Below are 20,825 nucleotides of genomic sequence, written 5' to 3'. Positions count from 1 at the left end.
CTTTCCCGCTTAAACCTCGCAACCGATTTTGATGAAATTTGGCATAGAGATAGTTTGAGTCCCGGGAAAGAACATAGGATAGTTTTTATCCCGGTTTTTGAAACAGGGACGCGCGCGATAAAGTTTTTCTGTGACAGACAAAATTCCACGCGGGCGAAGCCGCGGGCGGAAAGCTAGTCTTATACAGTGTGTCCGGGCATGTAGTGATCAAACTTTAAAGGCGTAATCTATAACCAATTTTATCGATGAAAATACTTCAAATTTGGGGCCTGACCCATTTCTCGAAAAATTACATCGATTTAAGTTTTTAATTTTTAGTTTACACCTCTTCTTTAAAAAACAAGTGAAAGCGTGGGTAGCTTAACATTAATAGGCAAATATTTTATATCATGCGATAGCCAATAAAATTATCTATTAGTAGAAGAAGAAAGCAGACACAAGTTTCATACATTTTATGGGAGTAAGAATGGATTTAATTAGAAAAATACATTACTTTTTTCACTTCTTTTTCAGTTATTTTCCAACACAAGAAAAACCAGGTCGTTAAGGTATGTTTTATTTGCATTGTATTATTAGTATTTGAGCTATTCTACAAAACGAATGTAAATTTATTAGTCTACGTCTATTAGTTTCGACGTAATTGTTGAACAAAGATACCCCTTCCCAGCGGTTTCCATAGCGCACGCGACATGCGAAAATGCACTGCCTGAAAGAATCACACAACCTATTCCGATTACTATGGAAACCGCTGGGAAGGGGTATCTTTGTTCAACAATTACGTCGAAACTAATAGACGTAGACTAATAAATTTACATTCGTTTTGTAGAATAGCTCAAATACTAAAAATACAATGCAAATAAAACATACCTTAACGACCTGGTTTTTCTTGTGTTGGAAAATAACTGAAAAAGAAGTGAAAAAAGTAATGTATTTTTCTAATTCAATCCATTCTTACTCCCATAAAATGTATGAAACTTGTGTCTGCTTTCTTCTTCAACTAATAGATAATTTTATTGGCTATCGCATGATATAAACTATTTGCCTATTAATGTTAAGCTACCCACGCTTTCACTTGTTTTTTAAAGAAGAGGTGTAAACTAAAAATTAAAAACTTAAATCGATGTAATTTTTCGAGAAATGGGTCAGGCCCCAAATTTGAAGTATTTTTATCGATAAAATTGTCCCTAGATTTTGCCCTTAAAGTTTGATCACTACAAGCCCGGACACACTGTATAATCCTTATTGCAGCTATGAACGATGCCGTAGTAGGTATATAATTTGAAAAATAATAACGTCTGTCTGTATCTAAGCATATATTTTTGAACTCTAACTACTTGTAATGATACTTTATACATTCTAGATTTGTATTGAAGTTAATTTTATGGACATATTTCATAAATAAATCATAAGTATAGGTACCTAAATTAGGCTAACATACTTACCTACATCATACAGTCGTTCTTACAATATTGGTGTAGTTAACCTCTTACATTATCATTAACTATGATCTCACTGAAAGCACGATCTCCAAGCTTATTCAGTATGAATAAATATGAAGATAATAATATCAGAATACGTTGAACTTACAGGACTACTTAATACAGGTCTCGAGTAAATAATATTGAATTATAATACGCCTACAGAGAAAAAATATTAGTCAATATTCGTCTATAACGACGAAGGACTGTAATTTTCCCATTAGAATATAATTCGTACTAGCTTTCCGCCCGCGGCTTCGCCCGCGTGGAATTTTGTCTGTCACAGAAAAAAATATCGCGCGCGTATTTGCTCACCGTTTAGACCTACCCTGGACTACGACAAACATTTTAAAACCAAAAACAGCTCAATCGGCCCAGCCGTTCTCGAGTTTTAATCAGACTAACGAACATCAATTCAGTTTTATTTATCACGTCTTATTCATTAATTGATTTTTTTGTCACATATCGTCATAAATTACACTGCACAACAAAATTGCAACTTTTGGCTGATGATTGACTTTCATTACATGATGTTTACTAATTTGACGTGGCTGATTCTGAATCTGCCGTCCATTTTTTCGTAGCAGCTCTTGTTTACGTGTTATAGCTTTCACTCAAAAATTGCTAAATTTCAGTCTTAATTCGCCGACAGTTCAAAAAATACTAGGTTTTCTTTGTATAATTCAATATGGTAGCATTAAAAAGTGTTTGTGTGAATGATCTAAATCAATTTTGTTTCATTTGCGGAGAGGATATGTTTAAATAATCCGTTTAAATATGACAAAGTTCGTAAAATTGGCTTACAAAAATTCGTTTGGGGACCCAGTGGAAATGAAAGATAAGCCTTGAATTCCGCAAAAGGCGTGGAAAAGATGCGTTGAGTTTTTACGTTTATAAACAAATAAGAATATGTGTAGATTTAGGTACGAAACCGCTATGATCTGAAAGGAACCCTTGAATCATCGCGACGACTGTTATTTTTATTTTTGAACAAAAATGGTATTAGCCGAAAAATATTGAACTAAATGGTAATTCCTTGCATACGTTTGGCATGTATATGTCGTTTCAACCCTAAGAAGTCACCTGAACCTCATGTTGATACTTCACATGAGGATTTTGAGGCGAAAACTGTCAGTGTGGTAGAGACTTTGAATGTGACCCGAAATTTTCAAAACCATGTAGCCAAGATGGTTTAAACGATCGTTTTCGAGATTTAGGATCTTAAAATCTTCCGAAAAGTCATGGAATGAGTTATTTTGGCATTTTAATTTTTTTTTTGGAAAATCCGAAAAAATCTTACTATTCTTACACATCGAACAACGTATGAGTCACTTACAAACATGTTTTTTTGGTTGGATGTAATATAAACATCGAATTACACTCTCTTCGCAATCACCTGAACAATTTTATCACAACTCTTAAGGATCTAAGTGAAGAACATGGCGAGCAAATCCACCAGGGACTTCGTACGATAGACGGACGCTATCAGGGCCACTGGAATGCACACATGATGGCTGACTGCTGTTGAATCATTCAGAAGAGCTGTCTGCCTTCAGCATCAGCAAGGAAGTCAAATAAAAGAAAGTTTTTTCAACTTAACAACTTCATAAAATAGGATCATCTCTAAAAAAAGAGTGTTTTTTTACAAAAAGACCCAAGCGTCATATTTTTTTAATCAGAGCTGATACAGATATTTCAATCACAGATTTGAAATCGTCATTAAAAATTGGACTAATATCATGTAACATAACCCAATCATCAGAAATGCTGTTGTGCAGTGTTATATATGTTATATATGTTATGCCTATGTGTTATTCTGTGTTATAAACAATAATACTGTAAAGTTTCGTCGAAATCCGTTCAGTAGTTTTTGCGTGAAAGAGTAACAAACATGTTGACATCCAGACATCCTGACAATAATATATTATAATAAGTAGGAAGTAGGATAAATATTTTTGTAAGAATTTGTTCTAATCATTTACTACCTAATAAGTTCGCGGAACTGTAATGAGATCGCGATTGCTGATTTGGGCGCTAAAATAAAATTTGAGACTGGAACATAAGATTAACTAGATGAAAACCCGGCTTCGCTCGGGTGAAATTTGACTCATAATACACAATTCTAGGTGCAAAATGTAGATAGATGTTTCTGTAGTCATCGGTTCTCAAAGAATATTAAATATAGATTCATATAGCTTCGTTAGTTGTGTTTAATAAATATGGTAAATAAAAACTGCAAAAGTTTTTACACAAATTATTTTTATTTTAAATCACCAGTCAAAATAAACTAAGACAAATTAACAAAACAATCAAATTCAATCGTTAATATAGGTTATGTAAATAACTCTTATTAAGGCGGTTATCACACTGCGCCGCGCTCCGCCGCGGAGCGCGGGGCGATAGATTTAATCATTGTATGCAAGTACCTCAGTTTGTATAGAAAACACGCGCGGCACTTCACACTGACAACGCGTCCGCACGCGTGATTTTTTATATGAAAATCACGTTTTTCAGCGTAAAATAATGGGCTAAAATTTTTACGAACAGGAAGTCTATACTGATAAAATTGTAACATTGTAAGACGGCTTCGAGCAGTTCGACTCTCTTCTCTGTGTTGAAGATTTTCATGCCATCCGAGTTCTCCATTAGGAAAAAGTAGAGGAAAGGTTAAAGGGTCAATATTGGGACTGGTTGATTTGAGTGTAGTTAAATGTTGAGAATATTCTTGTACAGAGAAGTCTATATTTAATGGAGGTTCACCGTTTTCTCCTACAAAGATGACCGCTACCTCATTATTTGATGGTGTGTTATACCGACGCAAATCCAGAGATTTATGTTTATAAATCTGCATTGATACCGAATATTTGGGTCGATTTCCTGAGACTGCTTTTAATTCCTCTTCTGCTAAAATTGCAGCCACCTTTTTGTATACTTTGACAAAAGGATTGAATTCATTGAGCATTGTTTGTAAGGACCTCATTATATTGCTTTTACATATGTTATTTCTAGAATCGGATAATCTTTCATTTAAGGCTGCTTCATCTTCAATTATATACAATTGGTTGTATTGTGGTTTATGACCTTGCAACGGAACCAAAGATCCAGTTTTTATATAAATTTGTCCTTGTACCCTATAAGTGAAAATTCCTGGAGGGAATGTGTTCAAGTTTGAATTAATGGATGCCATTGCAAATGCTGAATTATATAGTCGTATATTAACCTTAAAATGATTAGCATCAGACGTATTGCCTTTGTATAATCTAATAATATTTCTGGATCTATGTATACCTTCCCATTATGACAACAATTTTTAAAATTATTTTTAATTTTTTCACTTAAAAAATGAAGTGCTTGACATTGAACACATTCATAAATCATAGAACCAACTGAATGTACTGATACTTGAATGGTGTTATTTGAAAGTGCTAAATATAAATAGTTAGTCCTGGGGGGCTGATATTCTGTACTAAGCCTGCTTGAATATTTACGTTTTTTTGGGGGTTTGCCCGCCATTTGATATGTTTTCTTTCTCTTCTTCTTCTAAAGAAATAAAATCACTGCTGACTGACAGCAGCTGTTTTTCCTTGTTGTTCGAAGAAGCATCATCACTGCTGACTGACAGTTGCTGTTTTTTCTTGTTGTCCGAAGAAGCATCATCAATCATCAATGAATCCTCGATTAGCGTCAACTCTTCGTTATCAACCTTAAAAGAGAAATATATTTATGAATAGCTAATTTAAAGCTTTAATTTAAAGATTTAATTTAAATTTTTAATGCTATATTGTGTTACTCTTATTAAACAAATTTAATAAGATGTGATGAAAAAATACACCACATGCAGGAATTGAACCTACATCCTCGACTTCTCCGTTGTCGCGCTCTTACCATCTGAGCTGAGTTTAATAAGAGAAATATATTTTATTTTTAGACAAATATTCAAATAATAATAAGTATTGTGAATGTATGTAGGTGTAGGTGTATCCTCCCACCTCTATATTTATTTTACTTTACTCAGTGACCTACACTATTAACTTACCTGAAAGTCATCAAATAAATCTTGTGATGCAGCAGAAGCAGCTTTTTGCTTTTTAGGAAAAAGGTTTGATAGTGCCCGAGCCTTGTTTATTCTTAACTGCCTAATTCTCGAAATTCTCCATTATCCGAATTTTGCGGATATATGTTGTCGACTCAAAATCGATATTTTTTTATGCTTTGTTATTCATATAAGGTTTCGATCCAGTCTACCGTACCCCTTGACGAAATTATTAATATAGATGTCCCTGGATATTAATTTTTCACATATCTTACATTTATACATGAAATAAACTGAGATTGATTTTACACTCTCCTGGTCCGGGGCAATTTTGCGCATTCTTCTTTGGCAAGGGTGTTAATTTTATATTAAAAGGCATCGCTTTAGATGGAATTCCTCGAAATTTAATCTCTAAGGGGAAAAGTGAGATTGGTGTTAAAAGTATGGCTGTCAATATTTTTGTTTTCAGATTTGAGAAGGGTTGAAAAGGTTTGTTTGGGAAAAAGGTTTGTTAATTCTAAGGAAAATGGGAATAGGTACTACACCATGTAAAATGATTCACGTTAGGTAGATGAAGAGAAGACTCGTCAAACATCTCGTACTCGTAGACTTATAAATAAGGCTAACTTTAGGCATCGTTAGATTGACATTAGAACACGTAAAATTTCAAATTTATTTTAATTAAGCAAATTATTTAAAAACTCCTTAATATTCTTAATGCCTACCACGGATTTAGAAAGCGATTAGCTGAATGAAGACAGACTCAATTAAAAACGTTTATACGTCCAAAATTTAAAAACTAAGAACGGTACTTAAAACATTGAAATCAAAATTATTTTCTAAAAAGACAAATCTAAAAAGTTTCGTAGGATATTATGGCTATTATAAATCATAAATTCATATTATTCATAACTTATTTCAGTTTAGTTTCACGCGTAACTATTGTTATAAAGTTCCTTACTATATCTCAATTGGGACTTGTTATTTGTATTACTAATAATTCAAAAGGCTTTGCAAAGTAAGCATTTGTCTCAATTTCAGAATAAATTTGATGCGGAATCTTCAGAACTCTTTTCCGAAAAATATTTTGGTTGGAACATCTGGCGTGATTTGGGGTAAGCACGCACAGTACCTTTTCGGGCAAATCCCTATTATTTTTGTTACTGGCAACAAATAAGTACAAGTTTTTTTCTTATTTTGATTCAGAAACAAAAGCAAATCGCTGAAAGTTCGAAAACAAATGGATCGTAAATGTCACGGATTTGTAACTTGTAAGTAAAATGTGGTGTTTCAAAAGACCTCTCTAAGTACAGTCGCGGAATGAAAAGGTTCGTCACCTTAGTGTCGGTTTTCGCTTGCACTAGGTACTGTAAGAGTCAAACCTGCCAACATAACAGTGCAAGAAACAGTGCTGCTAACATTTAAATAAATATGACGTTTGCTAACGAATAAGGTTTTGCTTGTTTATTTTTCTAGCCCATCAGTGCAATGCAATGATGACATTGACCAATTGACAATAGTTTTTTTTTTATTTAATAGAAATAATAATGGCAGGTTGAACCAACAAGAAGGTTTTAGTTTATCAATCATAATAATCTTCTTGACAAGATAAATCGTCAAACAACTTTGACATCAACATCTGAATAATTTTGAACTTTACTGACGAACAGTTAAAGATTATTTTCTCTAACTCGAGATTATTCTGTAACATAGTTTCAAAAGGTAATATGTACTCGCGATTCGTTGAAGTAATCAATTTGAAAACTGACGAACCTTTTCATTCCGTGACTGTACAAGACAGCTGTTCAGGAATTCAGGTTAAAAACTTGATAGATAGGTACTATGTGGACCAGTGGACATGAATTCTACAAAACTTTTTTATTCCCTGGCTTTTGATAAACTTCTCTTTATTTAAAGAATTTTACGAAGAAAGAAAGAAAAAAGGAATGACTTTCCACAGTAATACTCGTAGTAGGATTGTGAAATATTAAGCTAAATCTTATTAACAGCGAGAATATTTTGCTCCCAAATGTTGCGGCTTTTTACTTGGCATAATATTCAGTTGTCAGGAGGACATACTGTAGGTTTTTTAACATACTGAAATCGAATTAGCCTATTAGGTGGGTAATATTCTCACAGTTATAATATTAACTCTTATTTAATGTTAATAACAGCATAGTGTTTATATTTCTGTCAGTAGATTTTATGAGCTGAAGCTACTTAACTAAGTGAATATTATATACAAGTAAGTATAAAATAAATATGTAGGCAAAGGTAATCCAGTTATAGTGAAGTTAATATTAAAGTTTTACGAGGTAGGTAAGTATTATGTTTTTAAGTCTTACTAAAACTAAGCCTAAAATAGATATTAATCTTTCGTTTCGTAATGCAGTTCGCATTACCAAAAAGTTTTCCAAATTATTTAACTAAAGCTTGGTATTACTAGATGTAGGTAGGTATCAGATTTTTGTATACCGTAATAAAATTAGATATCAACATTTTCTTTCTTCAGATTCATTCTTTTAAAGTAATTGTTTGACCTGGGATGAACATGACTAAGATGTCTTACAAATGTATGGAAACTAATAGCAAAAGAAGTATTTTGGGAGGTTCGAGATTCCATTAAAAGTGGAAAAAAAAATAGTTTAATCTTCATTTATTTATTTATAGTTTGGTTAAACTACCAAAAAACAATCAGGATCTTAGAAATAATTAAGTACATAACATGATTCTGTGGTCCATGGAGCACGTTAAACTGGTCGGTCATATTATAGAGCCATGCCATACCACATGCCATAGCGCTTATTACGTAACGGCTGCTACAACCCACAGAATAAAAGGAAAAAGAAAATAAGATAAACAAGAAAAATACGCACTACTATGCCGAGGTCGCGGGTTCGATTCCCACTCAGTAAGTACAAACATTTGTGTGCATGAACATATTTTGTTGGTATTGGACTGGGTGTTTTCTATCTATAAATGTATGTATTTACAAACAAAAGTATATGTATGTTTGTACCCGTTATCTACCCATAGTACAAGCTCTGCTTATTTTGGGACAAAGAATGTCCAAAAATATTTAATTTAATATGATCTTGTTTTGGCGCAGTTAGGTGTTTTCTGTATTAAAGTAATTTGAACACACAATATACATATACAGTGTGAGTCACGTTAAAGTGTACATATGAAAATAGATGAAACTAGACCTATTTTTATCGACAAAAAAGAGGTCAAAATTTTTTTTAGATTTTTTTTAAATTTTTTATAGAATTTTTTTTCTTCCAATTACTTATTGTAAAGAAAACGTAATAACTTTTAAACTAAGCGGTATATCCTGATAAAATAAAAACAGTAATAATGCTAAATAATAGGTGATACTAAAAAAACACATAAAATACACAAAAAAGGCCACCAAATAATAAAAAATGATACTTTTTGAAAAAATCTGCTTTTAAATTCGTATTTTTTTGGTTATTTGATAAATTTCTCCAAAAAATGCCCCGATAACCGGTGGTTTTTATTACTAAGAGGTATATCCAAAAATACATGGATATACCTCTTAGTTTAAAAGTTATTACATTTTCTTTACAATAAGTAATTGGAAGAAAAAAATATATATAATTTTTTTTTTTTAAATCTCAAAAATTTTTTGACCTCTTTTTTGTCGATAAAAATAGGTCTAGTTTAATCTATTTTCACATGTACACTTTAACGTGACTCACACTGTATATCATTTGACATCTTATTTATTGTTGTAAGTAAGTCATATGTCATATCGATAGCATTGATTGAACCAATATTTTCCTTATAAGTAGGAAATTGGATATTGGAGTAAATGAAACCCTTCAGCAACACTTATTATGGGCTGAAGATATGTCATAACCTTTTATTCCGCGTAATACTTGAGCTCACGAGGAACTTGAGGCGGAGATGAAGGCGAAGGTTTGTATCGTATCTGCACTTATTTGAAGAATTGTCAATAATAACGTAACTACGTTTAACGCTCCAGATATTTCAGTGAGCAGAGAACGAGAACGAAGAAATCCTGAAAACAGAAACCAAGCGTGGAAAACAACCACGTTCCTATACGCTCTAATATAGTCGAGAGCACATCGGATGGTATATATTTTTGATGGAAAATAGCATCTGTTACCATTACAAAAGATGCCACAGTGTTTAGCTTAATGTACCGCCGCGTCGTCATTTGTCTTACGCTAGATTTCGTTCGTTCACTAACGCTCTGGTACAGATTAATGGAACAGCTGTTGATTATGTTAGGTCCTGATTTCCGTTCTCGGTGTGCGTGTATAGCGTTTCCATGTACCTACCTATGCTCTAGTCCAATGCATTGTAATACGATTGATTTTCTCTTTTTTATTTTCACTGCCACATGAATAAATCCCTAAAGAAAAACTCAAACATGTACGCGCACACAGGTTTCAATATTAACGCCGAAATATTCGTCTTCCGGAAATTGAACGTGGAATCGAATTTTGTATCACTTCAAATGTTTCCCAAGATGATATAGCTTTATGTATTAAACATACCTTTGCATAATATAATAAACTTCAGTACATTAAGCCTCAGTATCAGTTTATATAATTATGTCCACCTTTTGTACTATTTTATTGTGCAATAAAGTTTTATAATTAATTTATTAATTATGTCGATAATCCATAGACCATAATCTAAACGGTGTTTCAAAACTTTTTTATGGTTCTTGACTTAACCAACTCATTTTTCACCATCCCTTTTTCTCCATTGCACTTTTTCGCCATTTTTAGGCTTTTTCTATGCTCTACAAGTTATTAAGGACTGCTTTGTATTTAAAATTTTAATTAAACTGCGATCCTCTTTGAGAAGTTTGAAAATACTTAGTAGTTTAGTTGCGGGAAAGTCTCTCCAATTAATAGACGACATAATAACTATTTTTAAACAAAAAAAAGTAATGTTTAATCGAACTGATCAATGTTTCCGAGCCCAAATACTAGTGATAATGAAGGTGGTTAATGATAGAATATGATCTCTACAATAACACCTAAATATGGTACTTTAAATATGGAATACTTACAGTGAAAAAACTTCTTGCTTATGTTGTTGATCACATAAAATGAGAACTATTCTAAGGTACTAATCTCCCACATACCTAAGCCCTTTTTGTATCTTAAATGTCATTTTATTGAATAACGCAAATTTAACACAAAATAAGTATGTAAGTCCTTATTAAAAACAGAATGGTACAGAACAGTTCTAACAAAAACTGATGATTTAATATCTCATAATAATATTTCGAGATTTAATTAAGTAGTAGTAAGTAGTAGAATGTCTCAGAAGGAAAGTTTTTCAATCGTTACGTAATCAAAACTTAACTTAAAATTAGGGTGTCAAATCGTCAATTTTATTCTTCTGATAATAATATTCAAGGCTGGTGAACCACGTCCCAGAGTGTCCCAGTCTACAAAACCATTAAGTGTTCAAATTCCGACTGAGAGTTGGTATACTATATGATTAACCTGTTCGTGTGTATTTACTAAATTAAGTTTATCCATTCATCTTCCCATCAGAGCACAAGCTTTGTATTCATTTGATGTAAGATAATTGGTACAAATTCATTTACATGCTATCAGTTGATTGCTTTCGATTTCTTGAAAGCAATTGTTAGTCTAGTCTCAGTGAGTCTAGCTCGCTAATGTTACGATTCACCGAGTTACTTATTAGGTAAATAGGTGAGGATCACCTAAATTCCATGATAATTATTTCGCACCGGTTGATCGTCAATTTTCAACGATTATCCATTACGGATTACTGATTATTTTGACAAACGATTATCACCAGGAGAAATCAAGGAAATATTTACGCAACGCGATTACCCATTCCGATAAAGCGCTTTATTTTGTATCCATAATGCGTAATCCGTACAAAAGCCATTTTCTCTAGAAACGTCTTAAGATAGCTTCTAAATACACCTCGATTCTTTATTAAGCCCGCTTATCTTCCTGAATCATTCTTTAAGACCGTGACACGAATATTTTTCCATTTAATATTCCATTGACCATAGTAGAATATCGTAAAATTTCTGAATGACTGACATTTTTATTATGAGATTTGCCTGGAGAAGATCTTACAAAAGAATAAATTACTTATATCACGGGGTGCACATATTTTATAAGTATTGCGTACTTACTTATGTAAGTATGCGTCCTTTTTGTCTTACCTACACGTCTTGGTCCCATAAAACTATCTAAGAATCTTTTACGTAAATTCAGGCAAAAGATTTTTTAAATAGAATAGAAAGTAAGTACTCTGGCAAAATCATAGCTATAATGCGTAGAAAGGACAATTTGCGCTTCCATTTCAAGTGTCAATTCTTTATTGCTTTACCCATTACAGAGGCACAATGTCATGTCATGAAAGTAGTGGCACAAATGATGATTTTCAGGGTCCATTATGCAAACTAGGCTACTACTAGCACGCAGGCTAATCTGCCACTGCAATCTAGATAAGCGGAAAGTGTGTCATTACTCTGAACAAGAAAAAAATGATTGCTATAACCTATCACTTTTTGTTTGACCTACTCAGTAAGCGAGTCAAACGCTCGAACATAAATCTAAAAGTAAGTTATATGAGTAGAATTATCTTTTGACGTTCGTCGTCACAGGCATTGCCTCAGAATAAATAATAGCGTTGTCGCAGGTCGCCCGCTCTATCGCGCACAGTCCAGAGCATAAGAAACTTATGTGTCACTCAAATGGTTTCTTATGCTGACTGTTAATAAGGGCCAAAAATTGTTACTTTAAGGCGATTAGAGTCCTCAATGACCTTGGGCGTTTGACCTTCACGCCGCGAGCAACACCCGCGTACCCCGCACCAAAAACTCCGATTTGACACCGATCAAAAATACACGGGCATAGGTAGATACAGAATAGAAGCTCTTTCTTCATACATTACTGCCTATTATTTTAAACTTAAATTGATGAACCTTGATGTCGGTGTCATTCAACTCAGGCGTAAAGGTATTTAATAAAAATAACAAAATCCATGAACATTTTGTACGGGATAATATTTTATTTCATTTTTCGTAAATTTTCTAATGCTTTTGTCGGTTCAGTCGTTCTCGAAATTTGAACAAACCCGACTTTATTACAAGCTTTTATTTAGCTTGCAATTTATGATGTATGTAGGTAATTACATAAATGTTTGTTCGGGTGGAATCTTGCAAGCTGAATTAGTTAGACCAACTTCCTGACGACAACTAGGCTAGATGACAAAATTTCAATTATTTGTCCGCCAGATAGATAATTAGAAAATATTAGACTCATATTTTTTATTTTCTTTCATAATTAAATAATGACAGTGCTACATCGAGTTGAAATGGCGCGATACGCCATAGTAGAATTTTTACTCAAATGTGACGTCACGCGACATTTCAACTCAATATAATACTATAATTATTCTAAAGAATTCCTAATCTATTCGTCCAAAAATCTTTTAAATTAACATAGCCGTTTTGGAGGAGTAGGGAATTTAAGTAAAAAATCGATGTCCCGTATTTATTTTTTTAATCCAAAACAAAGAGACGTAGCGAAAATTCAAACGTCACAAATGTAGTCCTTGAACTGTTGTATAACATATATTTTTTTCAACTATTTCTGTCCAGCAGTAAAAGAGGAGTAGGCTTTACAAAATGCCCATTTGGCGCGGATTGAGGACTCTAATCGCCATGCTAACTGTACGCCGCGATACGCGCGCTTCCGTCCGTTCCGCTACACGCTTATTTTCAGCGCGTAAACAATTATCGCATAAAATGAACAACAAAGAGCCTATGTTACATTTCAATATCTTTTTCAGAACTATTTTTAAATTAATGTGATAATTAATGGAACAAAGGCAGGTTCAGATGTTTCTTATGAATCACACTTATGATGTTGGCACTGGAAAAAACATTATGAAAATACGCAGCTTCGAAAATAAAAAAATAACGATCTTAGTCAAGCAAAAACAAAAATTATAAAGATAATTTCAACATTCACTTGTTTATTACAATTTTATCTTTAGATATTACAATGAACTAAACAATATAAATATTTTGATCCCTTTGAACGTTATTTATTGCGCAAACTTGAAAGGTGCCCGTGAAATTAAATGCAAATAAGTAAACATTTAATTTTAACACGTCATTTCTATCTTATAAGGACGAGCCGTCCGTCTCTGTCAAGTGGTATAATTTCTCACTGCCATGCCATATGACAACTGTCGACAGAATGCTCAGCATTATTACTCTAATTTCAATGTAGGTACTTAGGTATTATAGGAGTAAATTAATTTCTTTGCTTATTCAATCCTACTTATGTCGTCAAATACACGAGTTGGAGCATACTTACATTAATTATTTCTAAAATAGACGAAATTCCCTTTTAAACCTCTCTAATACTTAGTTTCATCATTTAAGTAGAGGCTTCAGAATAAATTATCCTGAACTTCTAAGCAATCTGTTTCTATTCCGCAGATAAAGAGCAAAGGTTTCCTAATAACACGTATATATTACTAGCGGCCGCCCGCGACTTCGTACGCGTGGATCGCGTTTTACCCCCATAGGGCTACGTCATATAACATCTACCTGCATGCCAAATTTCAGCCCGATCCGTCTAGTGGTTTGGGCTGTGCGTTGATAGATCACTAGGTAGGTATGTCAGTCTGTCAGTCAGTCAGTCACCTTTGAGTTATATAACATATTTAGATGTATATCTCTAATACCAAGTACAGGCATACTTTTAGTGCGATTTTAAAATTTTATCATTGTCACACGCTTTAAAATGAACTCACTACTTAACATAATCTTGACTTCACATCTTCACTGACATTGATACCGACGTAAAAATACCTTGTCATACAAGGCTGGTGAAGGCTGCTGTAAAAAATGAGTCTTCCTTTTTTGTGCGCACATTGTAACATGGATTGATGAACTCTGTGAACTCAAATCGTTGCAAATGTAGAAAAGTTAGGGTATTTATTCCTATTACAATTAATGGTTATAGTGTGTGGGGTAAAATATTAAGTATAAAATACTACCCACAAGGTGGACCGACGACATCATAAAGGTAGCAGGAAAGCGTTGGACTCAGGCCGCTACCAACCGGGCAACATGGAAAGCATTGGGGGATGCTCAGATCAGGGGGAGGCCTATGTTCAGCAGTGGACGTCCTATGGCTGGGATGATGATGATGATGATGATAAGTGCTCCGATGTGTTTATTTTATATCTGAGTGTCTTAAGCACATAGATACATTTTTATTTCAATGTAGCACCTATTGCAAGTAAATAAAGTGGCACAGGCTTGATAATATTGATGTCGTCTGTGCATAATATTAAAATTGAGCACGAACAAAGCGAGTTATTAGTGGTGTGATAAATAAGCAAGACCTAGTGAGGTGGCACGTAATCACGGTACCCTTTCTAGGTAATTGTCACAGTGCCTGTAATTTTGCATGACACAGCTCCGCAGGTTAACTATTTACATAACTATTTACACGCAAATACTACAGCTCAATCGTCGTAATCAAAGGCTTGCCATTTTCTTATATGTTTTTAGATATAATAGAAGATGTAATGGAATTTTCCGACACGGCATGGGCATTATTATATTCTTGTCGACATCTCTCTACATCGACTCCTCTACATTGTGTGATTCTAGAAAGATAATTAATTCCACTTTTATTGTAGGCTTCTTTATACCTTTTAATATTTTGATTATTATGAACAGAATGAGTCTAAAATGTATTGATTTGGACATTAGGATTATTTTTCCCTTTTCATCATTGATAACAGTCATAATTTTATGCATTCGGAAATTTCTCAATCACACAACCAATATCCCATTGCCAAACTAAATTGGGACACTGATAAGGTAAAAGAGCGCAATGTCTATTAATTAAATACCAAATGACACACCGAAAATGACGCTCAGAATTAATCGAGTGTAATTAATTTGCCTAATTGACCATTAATAATGACCACAGGTATTATACGTTGCAACCAAGTTGCATCAAGGCATTGACATTGTGCTCATCGAATCCGTGTGACCGGTCGGTATTTGACCGGAAAAGTTCGAATTTCGAATCAGTGATAGTGTTGCGACATCGAGCGTATCCAAGCGAGATCAGTGACCCGCCGCCATGTCTCGCTACGGATACAACCGCTACAGCAAATCCAGCAGCGAGTCGAGCGACAGCGATTGTGAACTAAAAATTATAAAGGAATTCAGAGAGAAACAAAAGGTACGCACTCGTACGTTTAGACAGGTCATGACCTTCCGCTGGACCATAGCTGTGTTGTGACTATGTTAACAAACCCCCAGCCTAACTTTGAATTTCCATTTTCATTTCGGACGTTTCAAAGGAAAACCTCTTACAACTACTCGCATTTTGTTTGTTGCCCAGGTCTATGTTTCATGTATTTCATTTGCTCTTTATAAACGACCAAGGTTTAGAGCGAGTTCAGAGAATCAGTAAAAACTTTGTAGCTCTTAATTTAGGTCGGTAGGTAAATGGAATTAAAGCTTAGCGGTTTCTTCGGGGAACACCCGAAACTTGCTTCGTCTACGAAGTACGGGGCCGTCCATAAATTACGTCATCGATTTTTTCAGATTTTAGACCCCCCCCCCCTACAATCATCCTATCGTCATTTCTTAATGACCCCCCCCCCCCTTCTCCCAAAATTGACGTCATTACAAAATTAAAACACTTGGTTATAGAATCACCTTTTTTTTTTAATAGATAGAGTGATTCATAAAGAAGGTTTATACAGTGTGAGTCACGTTAAAGTGTACATATGAAATTAGGTGAAACTAGACCTTTTTTTTATCGACAAAAAAGAGGTCCCCCCCCCCCTAATTTAGAATGACGTAATATATGGACGGCCCCTACCGTGCCGTTTTTGTGGAAAAATAAAACTACTATAAAACTACTATTAATTCCGCTACGTAAGACTAAATTCTTAATTGATCAAAGTTAAATTATTTCTAGGTAGGATTTCAAGAGAAATGTGTATTATGTTTTAACATTATAAATTAGAATTGATTGAATGTTAAAAGATAACATCGAATCAAAGCAACTGCTTCGGGATGGAAAGTAATATAAATGTCGTATTCATTACGGCAACTTTACTTATGCCTTATTCATAAAGCTACCTTCAACTCATCGTTACAAGACCCCGTATTTTTAGATAATCGACAATATTTAATTAAGCGCATCTAATAAAAATGTTCAATAAGTAATTTATTAATCATTTCATCCTGTGTGTACTATCTCTCATGAAAATTTTCAAAACGTGGTTTATTTTGTTTTGTTAGCATCTAGAAAGATAGTCCTTTCCTTTTTACTGCCTATAAATCATTTTCTACAAATCCGTCCTCTCTCGAAAGTTTTAGAGAGTTCGATAAATCAATAACAATTTTACTGGAACCAATAGGGTTTAACAAAATTAAAATGGTACTTCGAGCAAGTCGACTACTCGACGAGAATATCGAATCCGGGCGAAGTTATCTCAACCCTATTCCTAATTCAAAAGATCCAACTGTGTAATTGAATTATTTCTGAACGCTGATATCCTGAAAGCTTTTTATATTAGATCTGCTTTTGGCATAAAATGACATATGAGTATGACCTTTTGTTATAAAAATGGATATCAGGACAAAATGGGACATAATTTGTATTGGAAATAATAAAGTAAAAATCTTCTAGAAGTGACACAGGCGAAACTTTTGAGATTTAGGATTAACTGGGTTTCAACAATGTCATAAAGTTTTAATTTTATATTTAACTATCTTTCCGCCCGCGTCTTCGCCCGCATGGAATTTTGGCTGTCACAGAGAAACTTTATCGCGCGTGTCCCAGTTTCACAAACCGGGTCAAAAACTATCCTATGTCCTTTCCCGGGACTCAAACTATCTCTATGCCAAATTTCATCAAAATCGCTTCAGTGGTTTAGGCATGAAAGCAAGACAGACAGATAGAGTTACTTTCGCATTTATAATATTAGTATAGATTCAGAGACATAACATTTTCTTAACTTCTTAGCTTGGGTGACACCTATCTAGCATCTATTAAACAACTCGTAACAACTGTGTAATTTTTCTATCTAATTAGAAAATTAGTGACAACTATATTAGAACATTTAGAATCTACAATGATGCTCGTATCTTATTAAAAAGTCCCAGAAAAGGTTCTAGCGAATACGACGCTACCCTTTCTAAAAACGCTGAAAGTATAAAAAAGCAAAAAGTCACAAACGCTAACGCTGAGTCGTCAAATCATCTGTCAAACGAAAGACAGATTTATTATTCTTACATCTTATTATTTCTCTCTCTCTTTCTCTTTTGAGCTGTCTACATCGATAGATTGGATTGGGTTGAAATTTTACGCAAAGTATTTACCTACGTAGGTGCGTTCTTCCAGTAGCCTGTTCAATTCATAAATTATTATAAGACAGGCGAAAGCACATATAAGTAACTAAAAAAACTCTATGGTGCTTTTTACCAGAAAAAATAATTACTTAATTTCGCGTATTACGCGATTTTAAACTTTCGCGTTCCATTGCAATTAAAATAATAGAACCTGCTTGTGACCACGGCTGTAGCAACACAGCCGAAACGTCAAGCTGTGAGGCATATAAAATGATGCGTATTTTATGCTCATTATTAATTTAACCGTTTAAGTATCTGCAATAAAAGCCCATTTTAATCATATTAAGAAAATTACAATTGTGAAGATAATTTAATTTGCTAATATTGACTCAAGTAATTTTAACCCCCGCTTCCAAGAATGCGCGCTAGCTATATTATTTGTGGGCGTTGAGTACCCGCTCCACTTAAACTGGACGCGTGCCAGCCATATTAAAGCAGATTTAATTGTTCTTGTGTTACAATTACCAAGATAGGTAAATATTTTAAGGCTTTTGATTACTCTCAGTCATGTCGTGGTTAATTCTGCATTAACAATATTACTTCTTGTCTTGAATTTGACCAAATGATGCTGTAGGACGTCCACTGCTGAACATAGGCCTCCCCCAATGACTTCCATGATGACCGGTTCATGAGGCCTATGTTCAGCAGTGGACGTCCTATGACTGAAATTATAATGATGATGATGATTGATGCTAATACCTATATTTTCTAAGAAATTTCGAGATCGGTGTGCCTACCATGAGTTTACGTTAGGTGAGCTCGCTAGCGAACACGTCAAAAAATTATATGAAGACTTTATTTCTTGAAAGTAGCCGCTAGGGGCGCTGCACACAGGGCCGGATTAACCTTCTCGGGGCCCCTAGGCACAGCTCGTTTCGGGCCCCCCTTTTTTGTCGCGGAGGAAATGCTTTATAGTATCGGGCTGTAACCTTAGACTTCCGCAATATCACCGGCGACATCTCGCCTACACGGCGGACCCTAAACGCCCCCCTTGTGGGGGTCAGACGGGAATGGCCCGAAACGCCAAGCCGTTCCATCAGACGGAGGTGAAAAGGATGCCCCCGCATCCCCGGCCTGCTGGCCGCCACTTGGGGGCTGAGTAGAACGGTCGTACAACCGCCTTCTCCACTCCCTTCTCCGCCTGCGGAGCGATGAGGCGAGAGGATCGTTCACCCGCTCGCGCTCCGCTACCTCCTTCTTAAGGATTATCTCTTCGCAAAAAAAGGCGACCACCATCCAGCATCCTTCACTTCCCAGCATGGCGTTGACCAGGCTCGGAAGCGAAAGATCCCGGCCCACGACCGCAGTGAGGACACGGCGCTGCTCCTCCCAGCTTGTGTAGACCGCGAGGGTGTGCTGCACGCCTGCACCGTGTCATCCGCCGCGCCGCATTTGTGGTACAGCGGGGATTCCTCTCGCCCGATCCTATGCAGGTACGAACCGAAGCAGCCATCGGTCAGCACCTGCGCCAGACGGAACGTGAGGAACTCGTGCGGTCGTTCCAACCATTGTCGTCCAGAGTGCGGCAGCAAACTGCGCACGAGTCATGTCTTCCTTCCTGCGGGCGATCATGATCTCGCGCTCTTCCTGCCTGACGGCGCCGCGCCGCTCCGGGGCCGGGCGCTTTCCACGCGCCTTCAGGTCTGCCATCTAGTGATAGATGACAGATAAGACCCCAGCTTCTAGCTCCCAAGTAGGAGTACCAGCGAGGACGCACGCCACAGCGTGCCCTACCGTGCGGTAGGTCCTTGCGACTTTCTGCGCTATGGCCCGCTGGGGCCTCTTGTTGAGTGCGTCCGCCCAGATTGGGGCGCCATACATCACCATGCTCCTCAGAACGCCGGCATAAAGTCGACGACACCTCGTTTGTGGCCCTTCCAAATTCGGGAGGGGCCAACTCAGTGCGCCAGCTGCCTTGAGGAGGCATGGCGCTAGCCCGTTGAAGTGTGGGCTAAAATGCCACCTCCCGTCAAGCGTGAGGCCCAGATATTTCATCTGGCCTTTGACGTCAATCCTAACGTCCTTAACCACAATGTGGGCGTCGGGAGGGGTGTGCTCGCGAGGCCCCGGTAAGAAGAGGGCCTCAGTCTTCTCCAGCGCGACTTTCAGGCCGAGGCGTCGTATTCTGTGATCGACTAATGTGCCGCCCGCCGACGCCAGCCGTGCCGCGGTCCCAAATGTCTTCCCCCGAGCAGTGACCAGAGTGTCATCCGCATAGCATATGACACTCATGCCCGCGAGAAGGACGCCCCGGAGGAGCCAGTTGAAGCCTAGTGAAGGTTCCACAAGAGTGGACCGAGCACCGAACCCTGCGAAACCCCGCTGGCTACGCCGCGTCGTTTGAGCTGGCCGTCTCGACAGGACTTCGCGGACCCGTAAGTAATCGGCCAGTAGCCCTCGAAGGTACTGAGGCACTCTGTGATGTTGAAGTGCCTCGAGTATGGTGGAATGAGGGATGGTATTGAAAGCGTTGGCTATATCGAATGATACAGTCAACACACCCTCACCCCTCTCCCTAGCCTCTGCAGTGAGGCTTTTTAGCCTCTGTAGGGCATCAACGGTCGACCTGTCATGTAAACCAAAGCAGTAATACCAATGTTACGAAAATGAATTAGTTTCCACAATATCGAAATATGTATGACGATTGAATGTGTAAATCAAAATTAAGCGATGTTTTGAGGTGGTTTGAGTTTTGTTGCATAAAAATAATCTTTAACATTTTTTTTTTTTCATTTTTTAATCGGGAGTGCTGGGCCCCTGGTCATAGTGGGCCCCTAGGCACTGGCCTAAAGTGCCTTATGGATAATACGGCACTGCCCATCAAATAAAATATTAAACCCGTAGTAGATATTTG

The 20,825-nt window shown here is 36.2% G+C and overlaps 1 protein-coding gene across 1 annotated transcript; it reads right to left on the bottom strand.

Annotated features, from left to right (window-relative positions):
• Positions 1-4,385: 4,385 nt before the first annotated feature.
• Positions 4,386-19,621, bottom strand: LOC114362753 (uncharacterized). Its single transcript, XM_028318274.1, has 3 exons — positions 19,506-19,621; positions 5,515-5,614; positions 4,386-5,181 (listed from the first exon to the last, which is right to left on the bottom strand). Exons 1-3 carry the CDS (start codon positions 19,619-19,621, stop codon positions 4,963-4,965), a joined length of 435 nt encoding a protein of 144 aa, XP_028174075.1. The 3' UTR covers positions 4,386-4,962.
• Between the last annotated feature and the right edge of the window lie 1,204 nt (positions 19,622-20,825).

This window comes from Ostrinia furnacalis, unplaced genomic scaffold (genome assembly GCF_004193835.3).
Source record: "Ostrinia furnacalis isolate ACB-3 unplaced genomic scaffold, ASM419383v2 OfSCF0395, whole genome shotgun sequence".
In the NCBI taxonomy this organism is placed as follows: Eukaryota; Metazoa; Arthropoda; class Insecta; order Lepidoptera; family Crambidae; genus Ostrinia; species Ostrinia furnacalis.
This window is presented reverse-complemented; position numbering and strand designations above follow the sequence as displayed.

Excerpts from the sequence above, each read along its gene's own strand:
- LOC114362753 (XM_028318274.1), bottom strand. The coding sequence starts at position 19,621 with ATGGCAGACCTGAAGGCGCGTGGAAAGCGCCCGGCCCCGGAGCGGCGC. Across the intron at positions 5,615-19,505 it reads GAAGACATGACTCGTGCGCA|GCAGTTAAGAATAAACAAGG; the intron begins GTTTGCTGCCGC and ends TTCGAGAATTAG. Across the intron at positions 5,182-5,514 it reads ATTTATTTGATGACTTTCAG|GTTGATAACGAAGAGTTGAC; the intron begins GTAAGTTAATAG and ends TTCTCTTTTAAG.